General features: G+C 41.4%; 1 protein-coding gene across 3 annotated transcripts in view; it reads left to right on the top strand.

Moving 5' to 3' along the window:
• The first annotated feature begins 238 nt into the window (after nucleotides 1-238).
• Nucleotides 239-21,937, top strand: part of LOC311101037 (pleckstrin homology domain-containing family A member 1-like) — a 35,022-nt gene continuing 13,323 nt past the window's right edge. For 2 of the 3 annotated variants that reach the window (XM_084142055.1, XM_084142056.1), the window contains exons 1-4: nucleotides 239-362; nucleotides 14,278-14,447; nucleotides 16,046-16,102; nucleotides 16,750-16,795. In XM_084142055.1, the coding sequence (XP_083998181.1) occupies nucleotides 14,307-14,447; nucleotides 16,046-16,102; nucleotides 16,750-16,795 (244 nt within the window). In that variant the 5' untranslated portion in view covers nucleotides 239-362; nucleotides 14,278-14,306. Of the gene's footprint in view, nucleotides 363-14,274; nucleotides 14,448-16,045; nucleotides 16,103-16,749; nucleotides 16,796-21,937 lie in introns of all 3 variants that reach the window. The other variant, XM_084142054.1, reaches the window with a different exon arrangement.

Here is a 21,937-nt window from a genome sequence, read left to right as displayed (position 1 = left end):
AGTGCATATAAGCATGGCCCAATACAATTCTGAAGTCTAATACATCCACAGTGCTATTTTTTTGTTGTTGGTCAAATTAACTATTTGTCTTTTGTTTAATTTATATAACAACATTCCGACCTTGTTTAGTATTATCTAATGCAAATATGGCATGATTCCACTATTTGTATCCGTTTGAATCACTTTCAATGGGGTCTTTTATTTTGAAGGCGAACTGCAAATTCCACTATTGTTGTTTATCCTTATTGTGGCTAGCTTCACACAGATGAAATATACGTGGTGGGAGATGGGCTGAAACTCCTTTCGTTTCATCCAAAAAGAACTCTCAAGCTGCCTATAGCATTCCGAAATAACAGAAATATGTAAGTATTCCGAAATGTTCTTTATTGTGTGACAATTCGATGTTAGGATACGTAGCTTCGCATGAATACGTAGAGCGCGAGGGACATTGAACGCACCCTGAATGTAAATATAGCCTACATAACCAATTTTACAGTAGCCGACTAAAGTCGATGTTACACTTTTTGATACTGTGTATCAGTGCTTTGTTAGAATCAAAGTTACTTTCTATAATTTAATGTCGCACATGATATTTAGGCCTATGTGTTTCTCGTCATATCAGGGAAGTATTATGGTTGTGTGGAAGGCTGAACTGTCCTCAATGTGTCACAGTCTGTTATTGTTGTTAATACAAACTGCTAGGTAACAGTAGCCTATAAATCTTAACAAATTCAAAAACAACCCGCTCATGAAGCGTAGTTACGGTAGGCTACTTTATCTACTATGGGCAATTCCACGAGAACGGAACTATGCTGAGGCACAGATTTTTCACTTTAAAGTGTATGCCCCCCAAAAAAACATTGATTTAAAAGTTTAACAAATCATACAACTTTATGCACAAGCACTACGTTGAACAATTTACACAGACATTTTCACAAAGACACATTTACTTGAAGAACTGTGCAGATGCAAAGTTTGGGAACAGTATTATGGTATAAGCTCCCTCATTTTTTTTATGCGACCACGTTTTCCAAAAACGGTTAAATATCTGCTCAGAATTAAGATTCAATGATGTCTGCAGAAAGAATGCGGTGTCAGCTATTACATGACACCTTGACTTTGAAAAAATCTATTTTGGTTATTGAACTACAGTCAGTGAAGTGCAGTTACACCCAGTAACGGAATTAAATTATAGGTCCCCCTTTTTGTACTACACAGAAATGCATAATTATGGATATGAACGTCATGCTCTACATGGTGATGCATCCTGAATAGGTACACAAAGGTATAAATATGCAATATCATCCTTTGCATATATGGGTATTATTCTACACATTGGCTATTATTCTAATGAGCTCCGCCACCAAACAAGACCAAATTTGGGTTGGTCAGTACCAGACCAAATCTGAACCAATCATAGACGTCTATGTTTCACAAGTTTAGACAACATGGTAGAGCACAGCACAGTAGAGTACAGTACAGCACATCACAGTAGAGTTCAGTACATTATACTGTACTCTAGTGTACTAAACTGTACTGAACTATACTCTACTTGTCTTTACTGTACTATACTGTGCGTCACTGTGCTGTCCAAGAATGCGCAATCGTGAGGGATATAGAGAGCAGCTGTTACTTTGCGGGGTATCTCTACCTGAAAATACAGTACATTATCAAAGTCATTTGATAGTTGGTATTCAGCAGTCATAAAAGTATGCCTTATTTACTTTGAAGAACTACAAAATAGTGAATTTGTCAGACAGCATAGGCAGCAGCTCTATAGAGATGAGATGATGACTTGGAATGAAATAATAAAGTCATCAAATAAAACAAATGTAATATACACAACTGAAATATATTTGTAAAGTAATGTGAATAAATTATGGTTAATAAGTGATAAGCAGTAATGGGCAGCAGTCATGACCATCATGGGACTTTTATTAATTGTTTTATTCTGTGTTATAGCATTCAACCAAAATAATTGAATCCGAAATTGAAAACAACTTGATTATTTTTTTATAATCGAGCCAAAACCAAACTGACCTCAAAAAGCACTAATCGCTCAGCAGTACAGGGTAATCAAAATAAGATCCTATGTCTGTACATGTGTCATTCTATAGAAGTGGTGTAAATTGGTGGTAAAAAAAAAAGTGAATTCGTATCCTATTTTCCCCAAACTTTCAGCGCACATGTCTTCCAACATATCTCAGGTAGACACATCTGTACAATATATACTACTGGCACACTTTATTTGTATTGTATATTTGAAATATTTACCTGAATTCTTTAACACCACTACATTTGTCACTACATAAACATAGTGAAAAAGTTTCAATAAAGGGAGAACCCTGCACAGTAGTGATCATTTTTATTAACCTTCTATTACAAATTCATTTTAGAAATTGTATTTGCATACCAAATTAACAAAATAGTAAAGACATTATTTTTAACCTGATTTTCAAAACCTTTAAATTGAATTTAGAGATATTATCTATTGTTCTCTGTCAAATGTTGATTGTTGATCTGAAACATAAATGATTGAATTACTTATGCATCTAATTAATTATGTTGTTAGATGTTTAAATTATCACTTTACCTATATTTGGCAAAAATAACAGGTGTTTCGGTCTGAACTGTCAATCATAGAGAAATGAAGGACTCTAGATGGATACAACTAATTTTAGTATAGACATTGCCATTGAGGGCTTCCGCCATTTAAAATGTGTCAACTGGGTGGGGATTACTATGGGTTGGGACTGATCAGCCAATGATAAGAGAGCATTGTCTTCTTCAAATTGGGTTGCTTATGGTTTGTAAACCAAAGACTAACGTAAAATCCAGGAGCCAACACCAAGATCTATACCAGGACATTGGTCCCAAGATCCAGACCCAGTGAGTTGAGACCATGACAAGTTAAAGACTGAGTTGATGTAGTTCATTGGCCTAGATCAACAGTCCATTGGCCCTGTCTTCAATTGTAACAAACTCAAGTAGAGTAAACTTGAGTACTGTACAGTAGAGAACAGTAGTGTCGGGTAGAGTACTGTACAGTAGAGCAGAGTACAGTACAGCACAGTAGAGTACATTACAGCAGTGGTTCTCAACTGGTTTGCATCGGGACCCAAATTGAACCAGGTTGTCTCAGTCGCCACTCAATATTCGCCCAAAAGAAATGCTATCTGGAAAAATATTTTTTATGCTACAGTGAGGGAAAAAAGTATTTGATCCCCTGCTGATTTTGTACGTTTGGCCACTGACAAAGAAATGATCAGTCTATAATTTTAATGGTAGGTTTATTTGAACAGTGAGAGACAGAATAACAACAAAAAAATCCAGAAAAACGCATGTCAAAAATGTTATAAATTGATTTGCATTTTAATAAGGGAAATAAGTATTTGACCCCCTCTCAATCAGAAAGATTTCTGGCTCCCAGGTGTTCCAAACTCTCCACCATGGCCAAGACCAAAGAGCTCTCAAAGGATGTCAGGGACAAGATTGTAGACCTACACAAGGCTGGAAAGGGCTACAAGACCATCGCCAAGCAGCTTGGTGAGAAGGTGACAACAGTTGCTGCGATTATTCGCAAATGGAAGAAACACAAAATAACTGTTAATCTCCCTCTGCCTGGGGTTCCATGCAAGATCTCACCTTGTGGAGTTGCAATGATCATGACAATGGTGAGAAATCAGTCCAGAACTACACAGGAGGATCTTGTCAATGATCTCAAGGCAGCTGGGACCATAGTCACCAAGAAAACAATTGGTAACACTACGCCGTGAAGGACTGAAATCCTGCAGCGCCCGCAAGGTCCCCCTGCTCAAGAAAGCACATATACAGGGCCGTCTGAAGTTTGCCAATGAACATCTGAACGATTCAGAGGAGAACTGGGTGAAAGTGTTGTGGTCAGATGAGACCAAAATCGAGCTCTTTGGCATCAACTCAACTCGCCGTGTTTGGAGGAGGAGGAATGCTGCCTATGACCCCAAGAACACCATCCCCACCGTCAAACATGGAGGTGGAAACATTATGCTTTGGGGGTGTTTTTCTGCTAAGGGGACAGGACAACTTCCCCGCATCAAAGGGACGATGGACGGGGCCATGTACCATCAAATCTTGGGTGAGAACCTCCTTCCCTCAGCCAGGGCATTGAAAATGGGTCGTAGATGGGTATTCCAGCATGACAATGACCCAAAAGGCAAAAAAGGAATGGCTCAAGAAGAAGTACATTAAGGTGCTGGAGTGGCCTAGCCAGTCTCCAGACCTTAATCCCATAGAAAATATGTGGAGGGAGCTGAAGTTTCGAGTTGCCAAACGTCAGCCTCGAAACCTTAATGACTTGGAGAAGATCTGCAAAGAGGAGTGGGACAAAATCCCTCCTGAGATGTGTGCAAACCTGGTGGTCAACTACAAGAAACGTCTGACCTCTGTGATTGCCAACAAGGGTTTTGCCACCAAGTACTAAGTCATGTTTTGCAGAGGGGTCAAATACTTATTACCCTCATTAAAATGCAAATCAATTTATAACATTTTTGACATGCGATTTTCTGGATTTTTTAGTTGTTATTCTGTCTCTCCCTGTTCAAATAAAGCTACAATTAAAATTATAGACTGATCATGTCTTTGACAGTGGGCAAATGTACAAAATCAGCAGGGGATCAAATATTTTTTCCCTCACTGTATATTGATAGTAAGTGTGACAATTATATGACAAGGGAACAACATTCCCACCTTTTTCATTGTCAATAATTACATTTTGCCCATATTCTTGATTTAAGAATATTAATAAGCTTACTGGTTTGAGACCACAAGATCAACTAGATCTGCTAAATAGCGCTAATAGCTCTATATTGAAAATACTGGGATTAAATAAAAATTGTTAAGGGATTAAATTATTTAAAAAGTTATGTTAATTATAATTTCTAAACACTTTCTACCTGGTTTTAGTCATTTCAGTTCAGACTGGAGTATTCTTTCATGAACATTTCATTTTTATTATCATTATTATTTTTTAGACACCCGCTACCCATTCAAATCCTATTCAAAAATGTGGGTTGCGACCGACCAGGTGAGAATTGCAGCATTACAGTACAGTACATTATAGACGTCTCTGTTTTGGCCAAATAGATGTCAATATTTGGGCTCTTGGATGGTTTGAGCCCCTCTGCTGGGTATGCATCTCAATAGTCTACACTTTTTCTTGAAGTGTGCACTTGTCCACTACCCACATGGTGGTCCTCTGTAGCTCAGTTGGTAGAGCATGGCATATGCAACTTGCTGTCACAGACGCCATAATGGCACAGATACAAAGATGAGACCTATATATATTTCTATGTTGTCTATTGTTTAAATTTTGACCGTTCCGGGTTTGGACTATTTTGATTTATTTTGGACTTTAAAGAAAATCCCCATAGCTAACATATGGCTGGCTATCTTTAATTTGGACAGCAAACATATATTTAAGCAATTCTACACCTTTTTTGCCAGGGCTAATGCCATGTTCTTATGCTATCTGAGTGACTCAAGCATTATTAGAAAATCAATGCTGGCCAATACCTTTTTTTAAATTTTAGATTCTCCCTGAGTGTCTAGTTTTTATTTTGGTTGTTGTTAGTTCTCAAAGATGATCTTAGAAATATATAGCTCCATTATCTTTTCTACTTACTTTATATTTGGTTATAGTCGTTTGAGTTTACACTGAAAACGTTTTACCATCCCAATAATTTTTTATATAATATATTCTGGAATGGCGGCAAAGATTTAGCAGTGGCGTCCCGCCGTTGCTAAATTAATATAGGGGACACACTGATAGTAACAATAGTAATAATAGAACAACTCAAGCTGTTCTATTGAAGGTTCATTTAAAAAAACAAAAATCAGTAATTGCTTTATTTTCAAACATGAAGTTTGGGATTCAGAGTTTTGGACAGCCACCTCTCAATAAAAATAGCTGTATAAACAATACATTTGTACTACATTAATTTAATAATTTGTTTCTTATTGCCTTGGATTAAATTAGAGCATATCATGATGTGAATAAATGTCCTAAGTTTGGAGACTTAACTGTTTAAAAAAATATATTTTTTGGGGTTGGGACTGCAATTTGCAGCACTTCTGTAGGATCACCCATTTTGGGAGTAGGTTGCTATTTGGGACGTAGACCAAGTGTGCTGTGCTGCTATGTCTGATGGAAATAGTGATGCATACTTCAGCCGAGGCAATACTCCCACAACTCCACTGTAACAAGGTTGAGGCTGTGCCCTTCAACCACAAGACAGCTGTTTGAATACAAGCCAGCACAAGTGGGCAATGCTATAACATAGTAGTCACACCACTGTTATGGTTTGGGGTTTTATAGGGAAATAGGTGTCATACATTTGAAAGATCATCTCATCATTCTGAAGACAAATGAGAGACATTAAAGTTGCTAGGCCTGAAGAAAGTGAAAAAACAAACACACATTCATACAATGTGTGTAATCAACCATGACAAGGAGGATATTTGCACCTGTGCCTATGTTTGTGTGTAGCCAGCCTATATCATTCTGAAACAGATGAACATCTCTACCATTGTATGGAGCTGAACACAATGGAACCATGTCATTTCCATCCTTTTTATATAGGCCTACATAGCACACTGGCTGAGAACACCTACGCTAGAGGTAATTCAAACTTTCCAAATGTAGCATTAGGTCTTCATATACAGTCAACTATGCAGATGATTGTATTCAGTGAAGTGACAGGAAATGGAAATAACACATTGAAGTATTACAATGTAAATGTACTTTTATTCCGTCTGTCTGCATATTTCAAGACATGGCATATGAGGGTGCAGTCAGATACCCGATGTGTTGGACGATATTTTTCGATACAATCATCTTGAATTTTTTTGGGACTTAACTGTAAATCAACCAATCCTCCATCGTTAACACAACAGGAAGGTCAAATGCTTTATTATCTAAATGTTGAAAGTGTGTGGGCGATGGAGAGAAACTGATGGTGCAGTTTGAGGCCATGTGGTGGAGAGTGATACAGGCTCTGGAGATGGATGTGGATGTTTGTATGCATCTGTATTGTTATCATTTGGATGTGTATATTTTGTATTGTAAAAAATAAATCATGAATAAAATATTTTACAAAAATAAGGAAATAACACATTGTGAATGTGAATCAGTGGTGTGCGCGGGTGGTTGATGTGGCCAAAACCAATAAAGGTCAATCGTCTAGAAACCCCCCCCACATGTTTAATATAATAATATTAGCTATAATAGGCCTAACCATGTTATTACACCAATCAATGCAACAATTTCTTCTTACTTCATACCTGTATGTTGCTCATTTGTTTGCCCAAAAAACACACAATGACTGTTTGAATAACTGAAAACCCCAAACCACACCTTTTATTGGACTGTTATATATGTCCCATATACTGTCCCCTATCAGTGACAAGCGAAAGTAAGTATGTAACACTGTAGGAGGGTGTGTGTTGATAGGTATTGGCTACAGAGCGATTGAGATTAGGACCTTGTGCACTCTGCGCTCGCAGTGGAAACAAGGACATGAGTCAAAGTTGTGTGTGGGGGCGTGTGTGGTCGACTATAAAAAAGGTCTAACATCAACTCGGCCGCATTCAGGTTCTCTCTTTTCTTTTTCTTTCTTTTTCTCTCTCTGTTTTCTGGTCCTAAAAATAATACCAAAAGCCCAATTCCCTGGAGGGTGTGTGTTCAGGCAACCATGAGATTTGGGAGGCTAGGACTAAGTCACAGCTGTACACATACTGAGAGAGATAGATAGAGGGAAAGACTCAGAAGAGAAGAGGAAACTGCAAAGAGGAGAGAGAGTAAGTAGGGATGGAGAGGGAGGGAGCTATTCTGAGGTCCTGGAACTTTGGCCCCAGGAGGGACCCTGCTCTGCTCTGTATCGTCCTGGACACAGGAGGTCTGCAGCCAGGTGGCTAGGTGGTCTTGCTTTTGTTCCAGCGCAGTACTAACACCTGATTCAGTTTGTCCACTTATTATGGTCTTCAGTTTAGATAGTTAATTTAAGTCTTCAATTGTCTTCAATTTTGACAATTTAAAACAGTGTGTTAGAGCTGGGCAGGAACAAAAGCCTGCACACACTGCATCACTCCAGGCCACCCTTGCTCTATGGCATATCACTGTCCAATGCAGCAGCAAGAGGCAGGGCCATGTCATATGTTTGTTGATAAAGAAGTTGATATTGAGTGATGTCATGGTTCAGGATTGTCTTGTCTTTCCACAGCTGGTGTTTCAGCTAACACAGGTAGCATACAGTGTTGGTTTTCAATTGACGTTTTCGACTTATTTGGAAGCTGGTATAAAAAAAACGGCGGTGTATCTTTCTTGCTCTCTCTCGCTCTCCACCCCCTCTCTTTCTCCCCATCTCTCATTTTCTCTGGTTGGTACGCAAACACTGTTTATCTTCCTTGTGTGACCCCATTACATATATTTTTGTTGCATTCCAAGCACACTGTAATTAGGTTGAATGACTGAAAGCACTTCAACTTTTTACACTAGGCCTACAGTACACAAGTTACAGTGAAGGAAAAAAGTATTTGATCCCCTGCTGATTTTGTACGTTTGCCCACTGACAAAGACATGATCAGTCTATAATTTTAATGGTAGGTTTATTTGAACAGTGAGAGACAGAATAACAACAACAAAATCCAGAAAAACGCATGTCAAAAATTTTATAAATTGATTTGCATTTTAATGAAGGAAATAAGTATTTGACCCCTCTGCAAAACATGACTTAGTACTTGGTGGCAAAACCCTTGTTGGCAATCACATAGGTCAGACGTTTCTTGTAGTTGGCCACCAGGTTTGCACACATCTCAGGAGGGATTTTGTCCCACTCCTCTTTGCAGATCTTCTCCAAGTCATTAAGGTTTCGAGGCTGACGTTTGGCAACTCGAACCTTCAGCTCCCTCCACAGATCTTCTATGGGATTAAGGTCTGGAGACTGGCTAGGCCACTCCAGGACCTTAATGTGCTTCTTCTTGAGCCACTCCTTTGTTGCCTTGGCCGTGTGTTTTGGGTCATTGTCATGCTGGAACACCCATCCACGACCCATTTTCAATGCCCTGGCTGAGGGAAGGAGGTTCTCACCCAAGATTTGACGGTACATGGCCCTGTCCATCGTCCCTTTGATGCGGTAAAGTTGTCCTGTCCCCTTAGCAGAAAAACACCCCCAAAGCATAATGTTTCCACCTCCATGTTTGACGGTGGTGATGGTGTTCTTGGGGTCATAGGCAGCATTCCTCCTCCTCCAAACACGGCGAGTTGAGTTGATGCCAAAGAGCTCGATTTTGGTCTCATCTGACCACAGCACTTTCACCCAGTTCTCCTCTTAATGATTCAGATGTTCATTAGCAAACTTCAGACGGCCCTGTATATGTGCTTTCTTGAGCAGGGGGACCTTGCGGGCGCTGCAGGAGTTCAGTCCTTCACGGCGTAGTGTGTTACCAATTGTTTTCTTGGTGACTATGGTCCCAGCTGCCTTGAGATCATTTCTAAGATCCTCCCGTGTAGTTCTGGGCTGATTCCTCACCGTTCTCATGATCATTGCAAATCCACGAGGTAAGATCTTGCATGGAGCCCCAGGCCGAGGGAGATTGACAGTTATTTTGTGTTTCTTCCATTTGCGAATAATCGCAGCAACTGTTGTCACCTTCTCACCAAGCTGCTTGGCGATGTTCTTGTAGCCCATTCCAGCCTTGTGTAGGTCTACAATCTTGTCCCTGACATCCTTGGAGAGCTCTTTGGTCTTGGCCATGGTGGAGAGTTTGGAATCTGATTGATTGATTGCTTCTGTGAACAGGTGTCTTTTATACAGGTAACAAGCTGAGATTAGGAGCACTCCCTTTAAGAGTGTGCTCCTAATCTCAGCTCGTTACCTGTATAAAAGACACCTGGGAGCCAGAAATCTTTCTGATTGAGAGGAGGTCAAATACTTATTTCCCTCATTAAAATGCAATTCAATTTATATAATTTTTGACATGCGTTTTTCTGGATTTTTTTGTGGTTATTCTGTCTCTCACTGTTCAAATAAACCTACCATTACAATGATAGACTGATCATTTCTTTGTCAGTGGGCAAACGTACAAAATCAGCAGGGGATCAAATACTTTTTTCCCTCACTGTAGATATGAAAAAAGCACCCAGTCTAATAGCTTAGTGCAGGACTCGTCCAGGCAGAGGGTACATTCGAAATGGCCCTCTATTCTCTATAGTACTCTCCTTTTGGCCACAGCCCTTGGTTAAAAGTAGTGCACCATCTAGAGAATCGGGTGCCATTTCAGAGTGCATCCTGAGTGTATGGCCCAGGGAATGCAGTGAATGATCCATTAACACCAGAGCTTTAATGGATATGTGCTGTTAGCATTCAGGCCCATAGCCAGAGAGCCTGTCAAGGAGCATCAGTGTGCCAAGTGAAAATTGTTACGGAAAACAGCCATGTTTACATACTGGGGATGAAAAGAACATAATTTTGGCTGTAATGATCGACCAAATTAGAAGCATTAGCGCATCACACCGTTGATATAGCAACGGACGCTAACAGCTTGAATCCCATTGTGGTGGACATATTTTGGCAAGTGGACACTATTTGGCATGACAGGCCCATGGAATGTTTTTATGGTTTCACATATCTGTCCACAACGCCTCAGACGACCTGTCTTCTCGACACGCTAACCTCAGAGGAGTGTCTGGGAGATGAGAATGACTGAGCGCTCCTCTTATATCTTACTACACATGCCTCTGCTTCCTCACCACAATGCACACACACAGTCACACACACACATGCACTGAGCTTTTCCTTCATTAGCTTCACCTGTGTGTGCAGGACACTGCTGCTATACAGACCTGTGTTTCAAGTTTTAGTGTCACGTGAACAAGTACAGTGAAATGCCTTTCTTGCAAGCTTTGAAACCAACAATGCATTAATCAATATCAATGTAGTACTAAAAATAACAAAAGGTAGAACAAAAACACACGAGAAAAAGAAATAAGAACACGATAAAGTAAGTGAGCATACTATATACAGGGTCAGTTGCAGTACCATATTTACAATGCAAGGATACTGGAGTGATAGAGGTTGATATGTGTAGGGGTAAGGTGACTAGGCATCAGGATATAGGATAAACAGAGTAGCAGCAGCGTATATGATGATTGTGAGTGTGTGTAGAGTCAGTATAAATGTGTGCGCATGTTATGTGTATGTGAGCAAATTGTGTGTGGGCGTGTCAGTGTGCGTGAGTTTGTAGTGTCGTGTGAGTGTGCAAATACAAGGGTCAACTCAGATAGTCTGTGTATCCATTTTAGAAGCTATTTAGCAGTCTTATGGCTTGGGGATAGAAGCTGTTCAGGAGCCTGTTGGTGTCAGACTTGATGCACTGTACCGCTTGCTGTGCGAAAGCAGAGAGAACAGTCTATGGCTTGGGTGGCTGGAATCTTTAACGATTTTCCGGGCCTTCCTTTCACACCGCCTGATATAGAGGTCCTGGATGGCAGGGAGCTCAGCCCCAGTGATGTACTGGGCTGGCTGCACCCTCTGTAGCGCCATGACATCTAGGGCGGTTGCCATACCAAGCAGTGATGCAGCCATTCAAGATGCGCTCTATGGTGCAACTGTACAACTTTTTGAGGATTTGAGGGCCCATGCCAAACTTGTTCAACCTCCTGATGGGGAAGAGGCGCTGTCGCTCCTTCTTCACGACTGTGCACGTGTGTGGACCTTTTTAAGTCCTTAGTGATTTGGAGACCGAGGAACTTGAAGCCCTGTCGATGTAGGCGGTCTCATCAGAGTCGTGCGTGGCCACGCAGTCGTGGGTGAACAGGGAGTACAGGAGGGGACTAAGCACACACCCCTGTGGGGCCTCCGTGTTGAGGGTCGGCGTGGCGAAGGTGATGTTGCCTACCCTGGGGTCGGCCTGTCAGGAAGTCCAGGATCCAGTTGCAGAGGGAGGTGTTCAGTCCCAGGGTCTTAAGCTTGGTGACGAGCTTGGAGGGGACAATGGTGTTTAACACTGAGCTGTAGTCAATGAACAGCAGTCTCACATAGGTATTCCTCTTATTTAGGTGGGTGAGGGCAGTGTGGAGTGCAATTGAGATTGCGTCGTCTATGGATCTGTTGGGGTGGTATGCAAATTGGAGTGGGTCTTGGGTGTCTAGGATTATGGATTTGATGTGTGTCATAACCAGTCTTTCAAAGCACTTCATGATTAGATATGTGAGTGCAAGAGAGCGGTAGTCATTGTGGCATGAGGCCTTAGAGTTCTTGGGAACAGGGATGATGATGGTCAGTTTAAGACGTGGGGATTATAGACTAGGACAAGGAGCGGTTGAAAATTACTGTGAATATGCCTGCCAGCTGTTCTGTGCATGCTCTGAGAACGCGCCCTGAAATGCCCTGCGGCCTGTGTGTGTGTGTGTGTGTGTGTGTTGGGATCTCCAGGGCACCTGGCCAGGCTAAGTATGTTAATCCCAGTGTGCTTACTTATCCAGCAGTGCTGTTCCTGTGCATCATCCTGAACCCCTGAGCCACAACCTTAACGCTGTGTGTTAGTTATTCCCACTGGGCCAGAGGTCACTTCACTACCTAGCCGCCCCTCTGAACACCAAACGCTCCCCCAACGCTTCAGGCTCAACTTCAATGTTCCCCAATGACCCTGATTGACGGGGGAGGGCGACATGGGAAACTGGCCTTGGAGAGATCCCATAGTCTGGGGGCATGCCATCCAGCCAGCTGAGCCTCGCACTGGAGCGGAGCGGCCTGTTTGTAAATAGTCCCATGCCTCAGCCACGCTCTCACTTCCTCCCCCTGGACAGACCCAGGCGGCAGGAAATGTGGACCGTTGGTCTGTGTGCCGGCGTTGGTGTGTGCATGCGTGCATGGCCGGGCCTAGCTTTCAGCACCATTACCTCAACACCACAGGAGCTGGGGCTTCAGGGGCCTGGGCCCTTTGATGTCTGAAGGCTTTAGATAGTTGAAGATGCAATCCTGGATCTTAAGCGCTTACAAATCCGTAACTTATTGTACGAATTTGAATTGCATTTTTTAAAATATACTGTACATATTTTTGCAGGAGGTGACATAGCATACAAAATGGATGACATAGTAAACAATTGTGCACAATTTTCTGGGACCTGTTTTGGCTCGTGAGCACTACTTTCAGAACTACTGGCTGAAATTATACAAAATCTCTGGAGCATCACTTTAAGCTATAAAGGGCCACATTGGCACACAACACTACTGGGAGAGCATATACTCTACCCCACCTGTATGGCCTCAATACAGCACGCTCACCATGGTCGTGTTCATGGGCACGCTACATGTTAAAATGTTTTGCAACTAAAATGAGCGTGTCTTATTGGACAGTTCCAGGTAGTCCATCCCTGTTTGGTTTGTTGTCTTCCATTTGGTGCCTAATGAACACGACCCTGGTCTGAACAGCCTCTGGTATTTTCAGTGTCATTTTAAAACCAATGCATTGATAGGGAACCCAATCTTCAACATACCGTTGAGAACATCAGCAGATGCACTTTTTGAATCTTTATACAGTGCGACAAAGACTATGCAGGGAAAAGTCGTGCCGTAGTTAGTTCGACTAACCTATTGGGGAAAGTAGAGAAGGTCACTGAATGTTACCACAGTAACATTTAGATGACCTGTTTTTCCTGCGCTTCTTGTATAATGTATGGAAAGAAACACTTTGTTTTCAGAGAGATTATAAAGAGAGTTGGGCTTGTGTTGAACTCATCAGTGTCATGACATTTAAAGGAGCAATCTGGGATTCAAGGGGCTACAGGTGAGTGGGAGTGTAAGCAGCATAAGCCTTCCAGCTCTCTCTGTAGCCAGCATTGAAATGTTGACTTATGGCATTATAAACCCTCCCTAAGCCCCTTGTGAAATCTGCCCGCTTGTATTCATATCAGGGATAAGCCGTGCCTCTCTGTCATTGGTGAGGGAGGGAGTGAGGGAAGGGAGTGTTGACTGTGACTGTCCCATAAAGAGTATGAATGGTGTAGTAGCCGTGTACCGTTGACCACAGCTGTAGACTAGACTAACTTATCGCTTCTTTGGCTGCTTAGTTGAAAGACCGATTCTGACTCCTGCTTGCTTTCTCTCCCTCTTGTCTCTCTTCTATCTCTCTTCCACTTCCTCTCTCTTTCTCTCTATCACCCCCCCCCCCCCCCCCCACTCCTCTTACTCTCTTCCTCTCATCTATCTCTCTCTCGCCTCCTCATCATCCCCTCCTTAGCAGCAGTGGAATGAGCAGACTGAGGCGGGGAGATGCCTTACGTGGATCGGCAGAACCGGATCTGTGGCTTCCTGGACATCGAGGAGAATGAGAACAGCGGCAAGTTCCTCCGACGCTATTTCATCCTGGACACCAGGGAGGGTAGCCTGGTGTGGTACATGGACAACCCACAGGTAGGGCAGCAGGGGAGTACACACACACACACAGAAGCAGACAGATGCAGACACATGCACACAGAACAGACACACACACACACACACCCTGGGAGGTGTAGTTCTTGACTACATACATTTCGCAGTGGATATCATGAGTTGGGCTATGATGCTCTCACTACCCTCAACAGTCATCATTCTATAATGTCTGTGTGCTTAACACATGCATTTAGGCTGATGTCATTACTTGAATGGGCAGCAGCTGAAACGGACTCATGTACTTACTGTATGCACTGTAGTAGGACAGTAGCAGTAGGATGGATTGAATAGCTGCTTGTGTTTGGACTGACCTAATCTCATAAAGTGTTGGACTGGATTGATCTGTCTGGTCTGGCCAGACCACTCTGAGCCATCAAGAAGAAATGTGTGTGTCATCCGCTGGGGCGATGATGTTACGTCTGGGATAACCGAGTCCAGTTACAGGTCTGCCCAGCCGTCCGTTGGTCCATTCGTCCGTCTACCATCTCTTGTGATGTGTGTAGGTCTCATGACCGGCTCATGAGCAACTTAATCTCTGAACTTCTCCTGGCATTTTACGCTCCTGCTATATAAGGTATAGCTGCTTTACAGTTGGCACAGTATGATAGGAGAGTAGTGCTCTATAGCAGGGGTACTATTTGAGAAGGTCCGGTCACACAAATTTCCTTGGTGGCAAAGGTCCGGATGGATAATGTAATTTATCGGTTTAGTAACAAACCCCCACCTCGCAACCCATGCGACCCCAAACTGTTCACACCACTCGTGCTGGCGGAGAGAAAATGTTGCAGTGGTCCTTTGTAGCTCAATTGGTAGAGCATGGCGCTTGTAACGCCAGGGTAGTGGGTTCGATCCCCGGGACCACCCATACGTTAAAAAAAATTATGCACGCATGACTGTAAGTCGCTTTGGATAAAAGCGTCTGCTAAATGGCATATTATTAAAGCTAATTTCCGGCAATTCTACACATTTTGCATGGGGCAGAGATTTCTTTTGCTGTTTTAAAGCTAATTTCCTGCAATTATATGCATTCTTCCATGTCTTATGTATGTTTATGTGATACCGAGGTCGAAGCCCGACCGAGTAAAAATATGAATACAAATCTTGTAAACCTGATGTAGATGCTAACCAATCAATCAAACATAGGTGTAAACAGAAAACACTCTCCTGAGAATGCTGCTTTGCAGCCATTTAAATGCACGTCATCTTGTTTGGTTGGGAGTGGGAGCTCAGTGAGGAATAATTGTACAAAGACATACTTGGTCATGCCCCCCAAAAATATATCATTTATTGATGCTGCCCTGGGCTCTGAATTATTTAATTCAGTTTAGTTTCCATCTCCTTCTCCAAGACCTGCTAAAAGTTTAATGCTTCATCACTGTTGAATTTCTTTGATTCTCAGACGGTCTTCAGACTCTGTGTCACTCAAGTTCTATTCTCCTCTGAAACTTCTTTAGCTGTCCCTTTGATTTCCTTTTCTACCACTGTCCTATTTAAGCACTTTGTTACATTGTTTTCAGGTTTGCAATCTCACAATTTCTCTCAATCCTTCTCTCTCTTCTCTCTCTCTGTCTCATGTTTAGAACCTGCCCAAAGGAGCTGAACATGTTGGCTCCCTCAAACTCTCCTATATCTCCAAGGTCAGTCAAGTTGTCCAATTATATCCTGTCTGACAGACACAGACATGGCAAACCACAGTCTTAGGTGTGAACATCCACTGTTTCCCCTAGTTTTTTATTTATTTGGTGGTGGCAACAGTCGTGGGGAGGGGTGGGGGTAGTAATGGCCGTGGTCAGCCCATTGGCGCAGTTGAAATAAGTCCGGATTTGGTGGCAGAGAGAAAAATGTGCAGTTTTTCAGTTCATTTCCTATACTTCTATAAATGTTTCCATGGAGCGGATACATTTTTTTTTAGTTTGAAAGCAAATTGGGGCACCTGGGCATGTGCCCTGCGTGCCCTGTCAGTAATCCAGCCATGACAAAAATACTCCTAAATTCTTATTTATTTTTAATTCTCCTTGACTGTCTAGCTTTTATTTATGGGGTTTTATAGTTCTTAAAGATTATATTATTAAACAATATATAGGTATATATATATTCTACATACTTTCTGTTTAGTCATTTAAGGTTACACTGAAATTGTTTTTCTATCCTGAAAATAAATAACAGCGGTGGTGTGCATTTAGCAGCGATCGGGTGCCGCTGATAAATGCATATAGGGGAAACATTAACATCTGGCCCACTTTCACTCATTGTCTTCCTCTCTCTCTATCACGCTCTCTCCTAGGTGAGTGATGCCACTAAACTGCGACCAAAGGCAGAGTTCTGCTTCGGTAAGTCCTACAACCTCTGAATTTGATACAGTGATCCAAGAACCAAAAGTTTGCGACACTTGATGGTGGTTTATATGTGTATGAGTACTGCATGTTTTGGCTAGTGCAGTGGTAAGTATTGTCTCTTAAGGTTGGCACTGGTTGGTGGCATTGTGCTGTCTGAGGGGGCTGTGAAGGAGGAAGCAGTGGGGGGCACTGGGGAGGGAGCGTTGGCGGGTTGGGGGTAGGCTTGTAGCAAGGAGACCCCTGACCTTCAGCTATTGTTCATCAACGTAGAACGGACAGACAAACTGTAGGGGGCTTTGTCAACTCATCCCCAGGGGATTCAAACGAGAAACCAGGGCCTCTTAACGTGTGCTTTACACGCACACACACACACACAAACACACACACACACACAATACTTGGTGTCTTCAGTGTCATTCTCTCAGGGCCCCTTCATACTAATTGGACTAGAATTAGATTGTTCACTAAGGTGGATGAGGTAAGCCCCCCCCCCCCCTCCCGTCTCGTCTCCATACAGCTCATAGATGGTAGCCAGTAAATGCACTGCTCACCTGTCCCCTCCTTACACAGTCTCCCTTTCCCTACCCTCCTCCCTCCCTACGTTGCGGGGGTTTGGATGGGACAGTTTCCTATATGACTTGCTGTTGTTCAACAGGCCGTTTGTCCCTCAGCGGCCCCAGTCAGGAGTATAGCTCCCCCACACTCAATAGAAGGAAGCGGTAGGATGACCCGCCGGTGACCGCAAAGCGCTGGCTCGACCCAAGCATGTCATTGGATGAGGGGAGTGTCAGGGTTGGGCGGCGGTAGGGGGGTCTCGCGCTTTCCTATTTTTTGCCTAGTTATTTGCATGATCCAGATCCACTTTTGGATTCCTCCCCCAATAGTCCCATCAATCTATTCCGCCACTACACAGCTTCGTGTTGTGACTGCAGTCTCAGGACTAGCTACCTGTATGTCGAGGTTAACCTACCTCAGCCCTGACTGAGTCTAACATATGGCCCTGTGTGTGTGTGTGTGTGCGTGTGCATTTGTGTGTGGGTTGATGTGCTCTGGTGAAGCATTGTGAGGCGCATAGAGAAACTGAGACATTGAGTGGGAAGGTGGAAGACAGATATGAGTGTACAGAACACATGGTCTTTCCATGACATAGACTGACCAGGTGGTTCCAGGTTAATGCCATGATCCCTTATTGATGTTACTTGATAAATCCACTTCAATTCAAATGGCTGTGATAGGAGAAAACTGAGGATGGATCAACAACATTGTAGTTACTCCACAATACTAACCTAATTGACAAAGTGAAAAGAAGGAAGTCTGTACGGAATAAAAATATTGCAAAACATGCATCCTGTTTGCAATAGCACACTAAATTAATACTGCAAAAAATTTGGCTAAGAAATTGACTTTTTTGTCCCGAATACAAAGAAATTTGTTTTGGGGAAAATCCAACACAACACATCACTGTGTACCACTCTTCATATTTTCAATCATGGTGGTGGCTGCATCATGTTATGGATATGCTCGTCATCGGCAAGGACTAGGTCATTTTTTTGGATAAAAATAAACGGAATAGAGCTAAGCACAGGCAAAATCCTAGAGGAAAACCTGGTTCAGTCTGCTTTCCAATATATACTGGAAGACAAATTCCCCTTTCAGCAGGACAATAACCTAAAACTCAAGACCAAATATACACTGGAATTGCTTACCAAGACGACATTGAATGTTCCTTAGTGGCCTAGATGCAGTTTTGACTTAAATCGGCTTGAAAATCTATGGCAAGACTTGAAAATGGCTGTCTTGCAATGATCAACAACCAACTTGACAGAGCTTGAAGAGTTTAAAAAAGAATCATGTGCAAATATTGTACAATCCAGGTGTTCAAAGCTCTTAGAGAGCTGCCAAAGGTGATTCTAACATGTATTGACTCAGGGGGTTGAAAACATATCTAATCAAGATATTAGTGTTTTATTTTCCATTAATCTTTTAAAATAATTATAATTTTTCTTCCACTTTGACATTAGAGTATTTTGTGTAGATCGTTGAAGAAAAAAAAATACTATTAAGTCCATTTTAATCCCAATTTGTAACACAACAAAATGTGGAAAAAGTAAAGGGGTGTATCACTCCAGTATCACTGCACATTGTAAATATGGTACTCGAACTGACTGACCCTGTATAATATAGTATCCTTACTTACTTTTTTCTTATGTTATTTTTAGTATTACATTGTTATTGATTACTGCATTGTTCGGTTTAGAGTTTGCAGGAAAGCATTTCACTGTACTTGTGCACGTGACATTAACACTTGAAACTTGAATGCTTTCTGAAGGCATGGGCGAGAGGGCCACATTTCACGTATTTGTCCACTTTGGGGTGGCAAAGTCGAATAATGATTTTCATTAAGGTCCATGTCTATGGGATATATTTTGGTATGATAGCCATTTATCGGAGGTAGCTAAATGTGGAGGTAGCTAAAATCTCTGCATTATGTTATGACCCTTAGTTGGGCCAACAGGATCAGGGTAAGAAATGCAATATTGTATTATCAGGGAACAATCTTCTCAAACTAAGGCAATCTGATATGTTATTAACTTCATAATTCAACTCATATTAAGGTATGAAACAACTGGAATGGTAATGACATCTCTATGGGCCCACCTTGGGGGGTCAAAGGTCATACCAAAGGTCATACATGTATGCATTTTGGGGTATATTGAGCCAGAATGGACACTATTGGGATGTGCTCTATTAACAAATGGTACCCTAGATGATAACTACACCAAATTTCACACAGAAATGGAGACCCATTGGGGAAGTAATTTTTTGCTATATAGAGTCATCATCGATTTTGTCTATAATCAGTCCCAGCAGCCTATTTTCAAGATGGCAGCCATTCATTTCAATGGGAAGGAACTGCATAAATAATTGGTGTAATAAGACCAATAATGGCTTAACATGTGTTACAATGAGGACAACCCAAAATGATCGCCCAAACATGTCAGTTATATGTATTTAGCCAAATATTACCAGAATTGTGGTACAAATATGCCAAAAAAGCTGTCCGAAATAGTTTTGTAGATGTTTCAAATACACTGAGTGGACGAAACATCAAGAAATGTGATGTGAAACCTGCCCTGTGCATTGCACCCTATATAAAATCCCATAGGAATGCATTATGTACAGGTAACCCATTTTCGCAAAATACCTTCATAATGAGTGCACCAAACTCTACATAAAGCTAGGAAAAGTCTAAACAGTGATGCCTAGCTATTGCTGATTTAACAATAGGGTACACAACTCTGCCTAGGTCAGCATCCCGGAGTCGCCTCTTCACTGTTGATGTTGAGACTGGTGTTTTGCAGGTACTATTTAATGAAGCTGCCAGTTGAGGACCTGTGAGGCGTCTGTTTCTCAACCTAGACACTCTAATGTATTTGTCCTCTTGCTCAGTTGTGCACCGGGGCCTCCCACTCCTCTTTCTATTCTGGTTAGAGCCAGTTTGCGCTGTTCTGTGAAGGGAGAAGTACACAGCGTTGTACGAGATCTTCAGTTTCTTGGCAATTTCTCGCATGGAATAGCCTTCATTTCTCAGAACAAGAATAGACTGACGAGTTTCAGAAGAAAGTTATTTGTTTCTGGCCATTTTGTTCCTGTTATCGAACCCACAATTGCTGATGCTCCAGATACTCAACTAGTCTCAAGAAGGCCAGTTTTATTGCTTCTTTAATCAGCACAACAGTTTTCAGCAGTGCTAACATAATTGCAAAAGGGTTTTCTAATGATCAATTAGCCTTTTTAAAATGATAAACTTGGATTAGCAAACACAACGTGCCATTGGAACACAGGACTGATGGTTGCTGATAATGGGCCTCTGTATGCCTATTTAGATATTCCATAAAAAATCAGCCGTTTCCAGCTACAATAGCCATTTACAACATTAACAATGTCTACACTGTATTTCTGATCAATTTGATGTTATTTTAATGGACAAAAAAAATGCTTTTCTTTCGAAAACAAGGACATTTCTAAGTGACCCCAAACTTTTGAACGGTAGTGTATATTATAGTTATGCAGTTAACACAACCAATTTAGCCAGGTTTGCAAAATATATAATCTTTGTAAAATATTAGCAAAATTGTTCCTAAAATGTGCCCAAAACTCTGTTTTTAGTCCGTATTTACATCCCTAATTTCTATATTTTATTTTATTTTCAAGTAATTAGCAATGGATCTATAATATTAATAAAGGGTCTTTCACTGGTTTGTAGTGATTATAATGATATACAATATTATTCCATATTGTTAAATATAAATCTGTCTTCAATCCTGTCATATACACTGCATTCCAACATAACATTCTAGCAAACCGCCTGATGATGAGGCCATCAACTTACATAGCTGGTGAGGTGTTAAAGCCTTAGGTTTATAGCCTTTATAGATGGTGTCTAGTTACACTGTTTATGGAAAATAGTATATTTTATTATAGGGCCACTGAAATATGTATTGATTAGTTGCTGCTGGGGGTTGTCGAGGGCATCAGCAATGGTCCAATTGCTAAAAGGCTGGATTTTTTCTAATCACCAATTGCATAATTTCTATTAAATTTGTTAACCAGCCACTGAACTAATGGCTACAAAATGATTAGGTAACATATTTCATTAAATAACTTGTAAGGTTAGAGAGCATCATTTAAAAATCATGATAGTCAGGGACAGAAGAGATTATAATTGCCAATGTTCCTTTTTAGAGATCATTTATGTTTACCTAAATCTTTGTGTTAACTTGATGGGATAACTCAACAAATGACAGAGCACACCTTTAACATGCTGGCCATTGCTATACAACAGACTATTACACATGGCAACTATAAAACTAATATTCTACCAGATTTGGATCACTTGGACTTGTATTATTTCTCAGTATGACGAATTTCCCTAAAACAATTACGTAGTTCTGCTTTTTGTAACATTATTGCTTCAATGATGAGTCAGTCTAGGTAGATCATTAGATCTGATGGCAAATATTTACCAAATTCCATGGTTTTTAAGATGTGATCCACCCAATACAATGTTCCATTGTTGTTTGAAACGGTCATTTTCAATGGAAATGTTTACATTCCAACTTGTCTCAACATTCC

Source organism: Coregonus lavaretus (genome assembly GCF_964263955.1).
Source record: "Coregonus lavaretus genome assembly, chromosome: 25".
In the NCBI taxonomy this organism is placed as follows: Eukaryota; Metazoa; Chordata; class Actinopteri; order Salmoniformes; family Salmonidae; genus Coregonus; species Coregonus lavaretus.
Note: the sequence above shows the minus strand (reverse complement) of the source record. Positions and strands in the feature narration are given on the sequence as shown.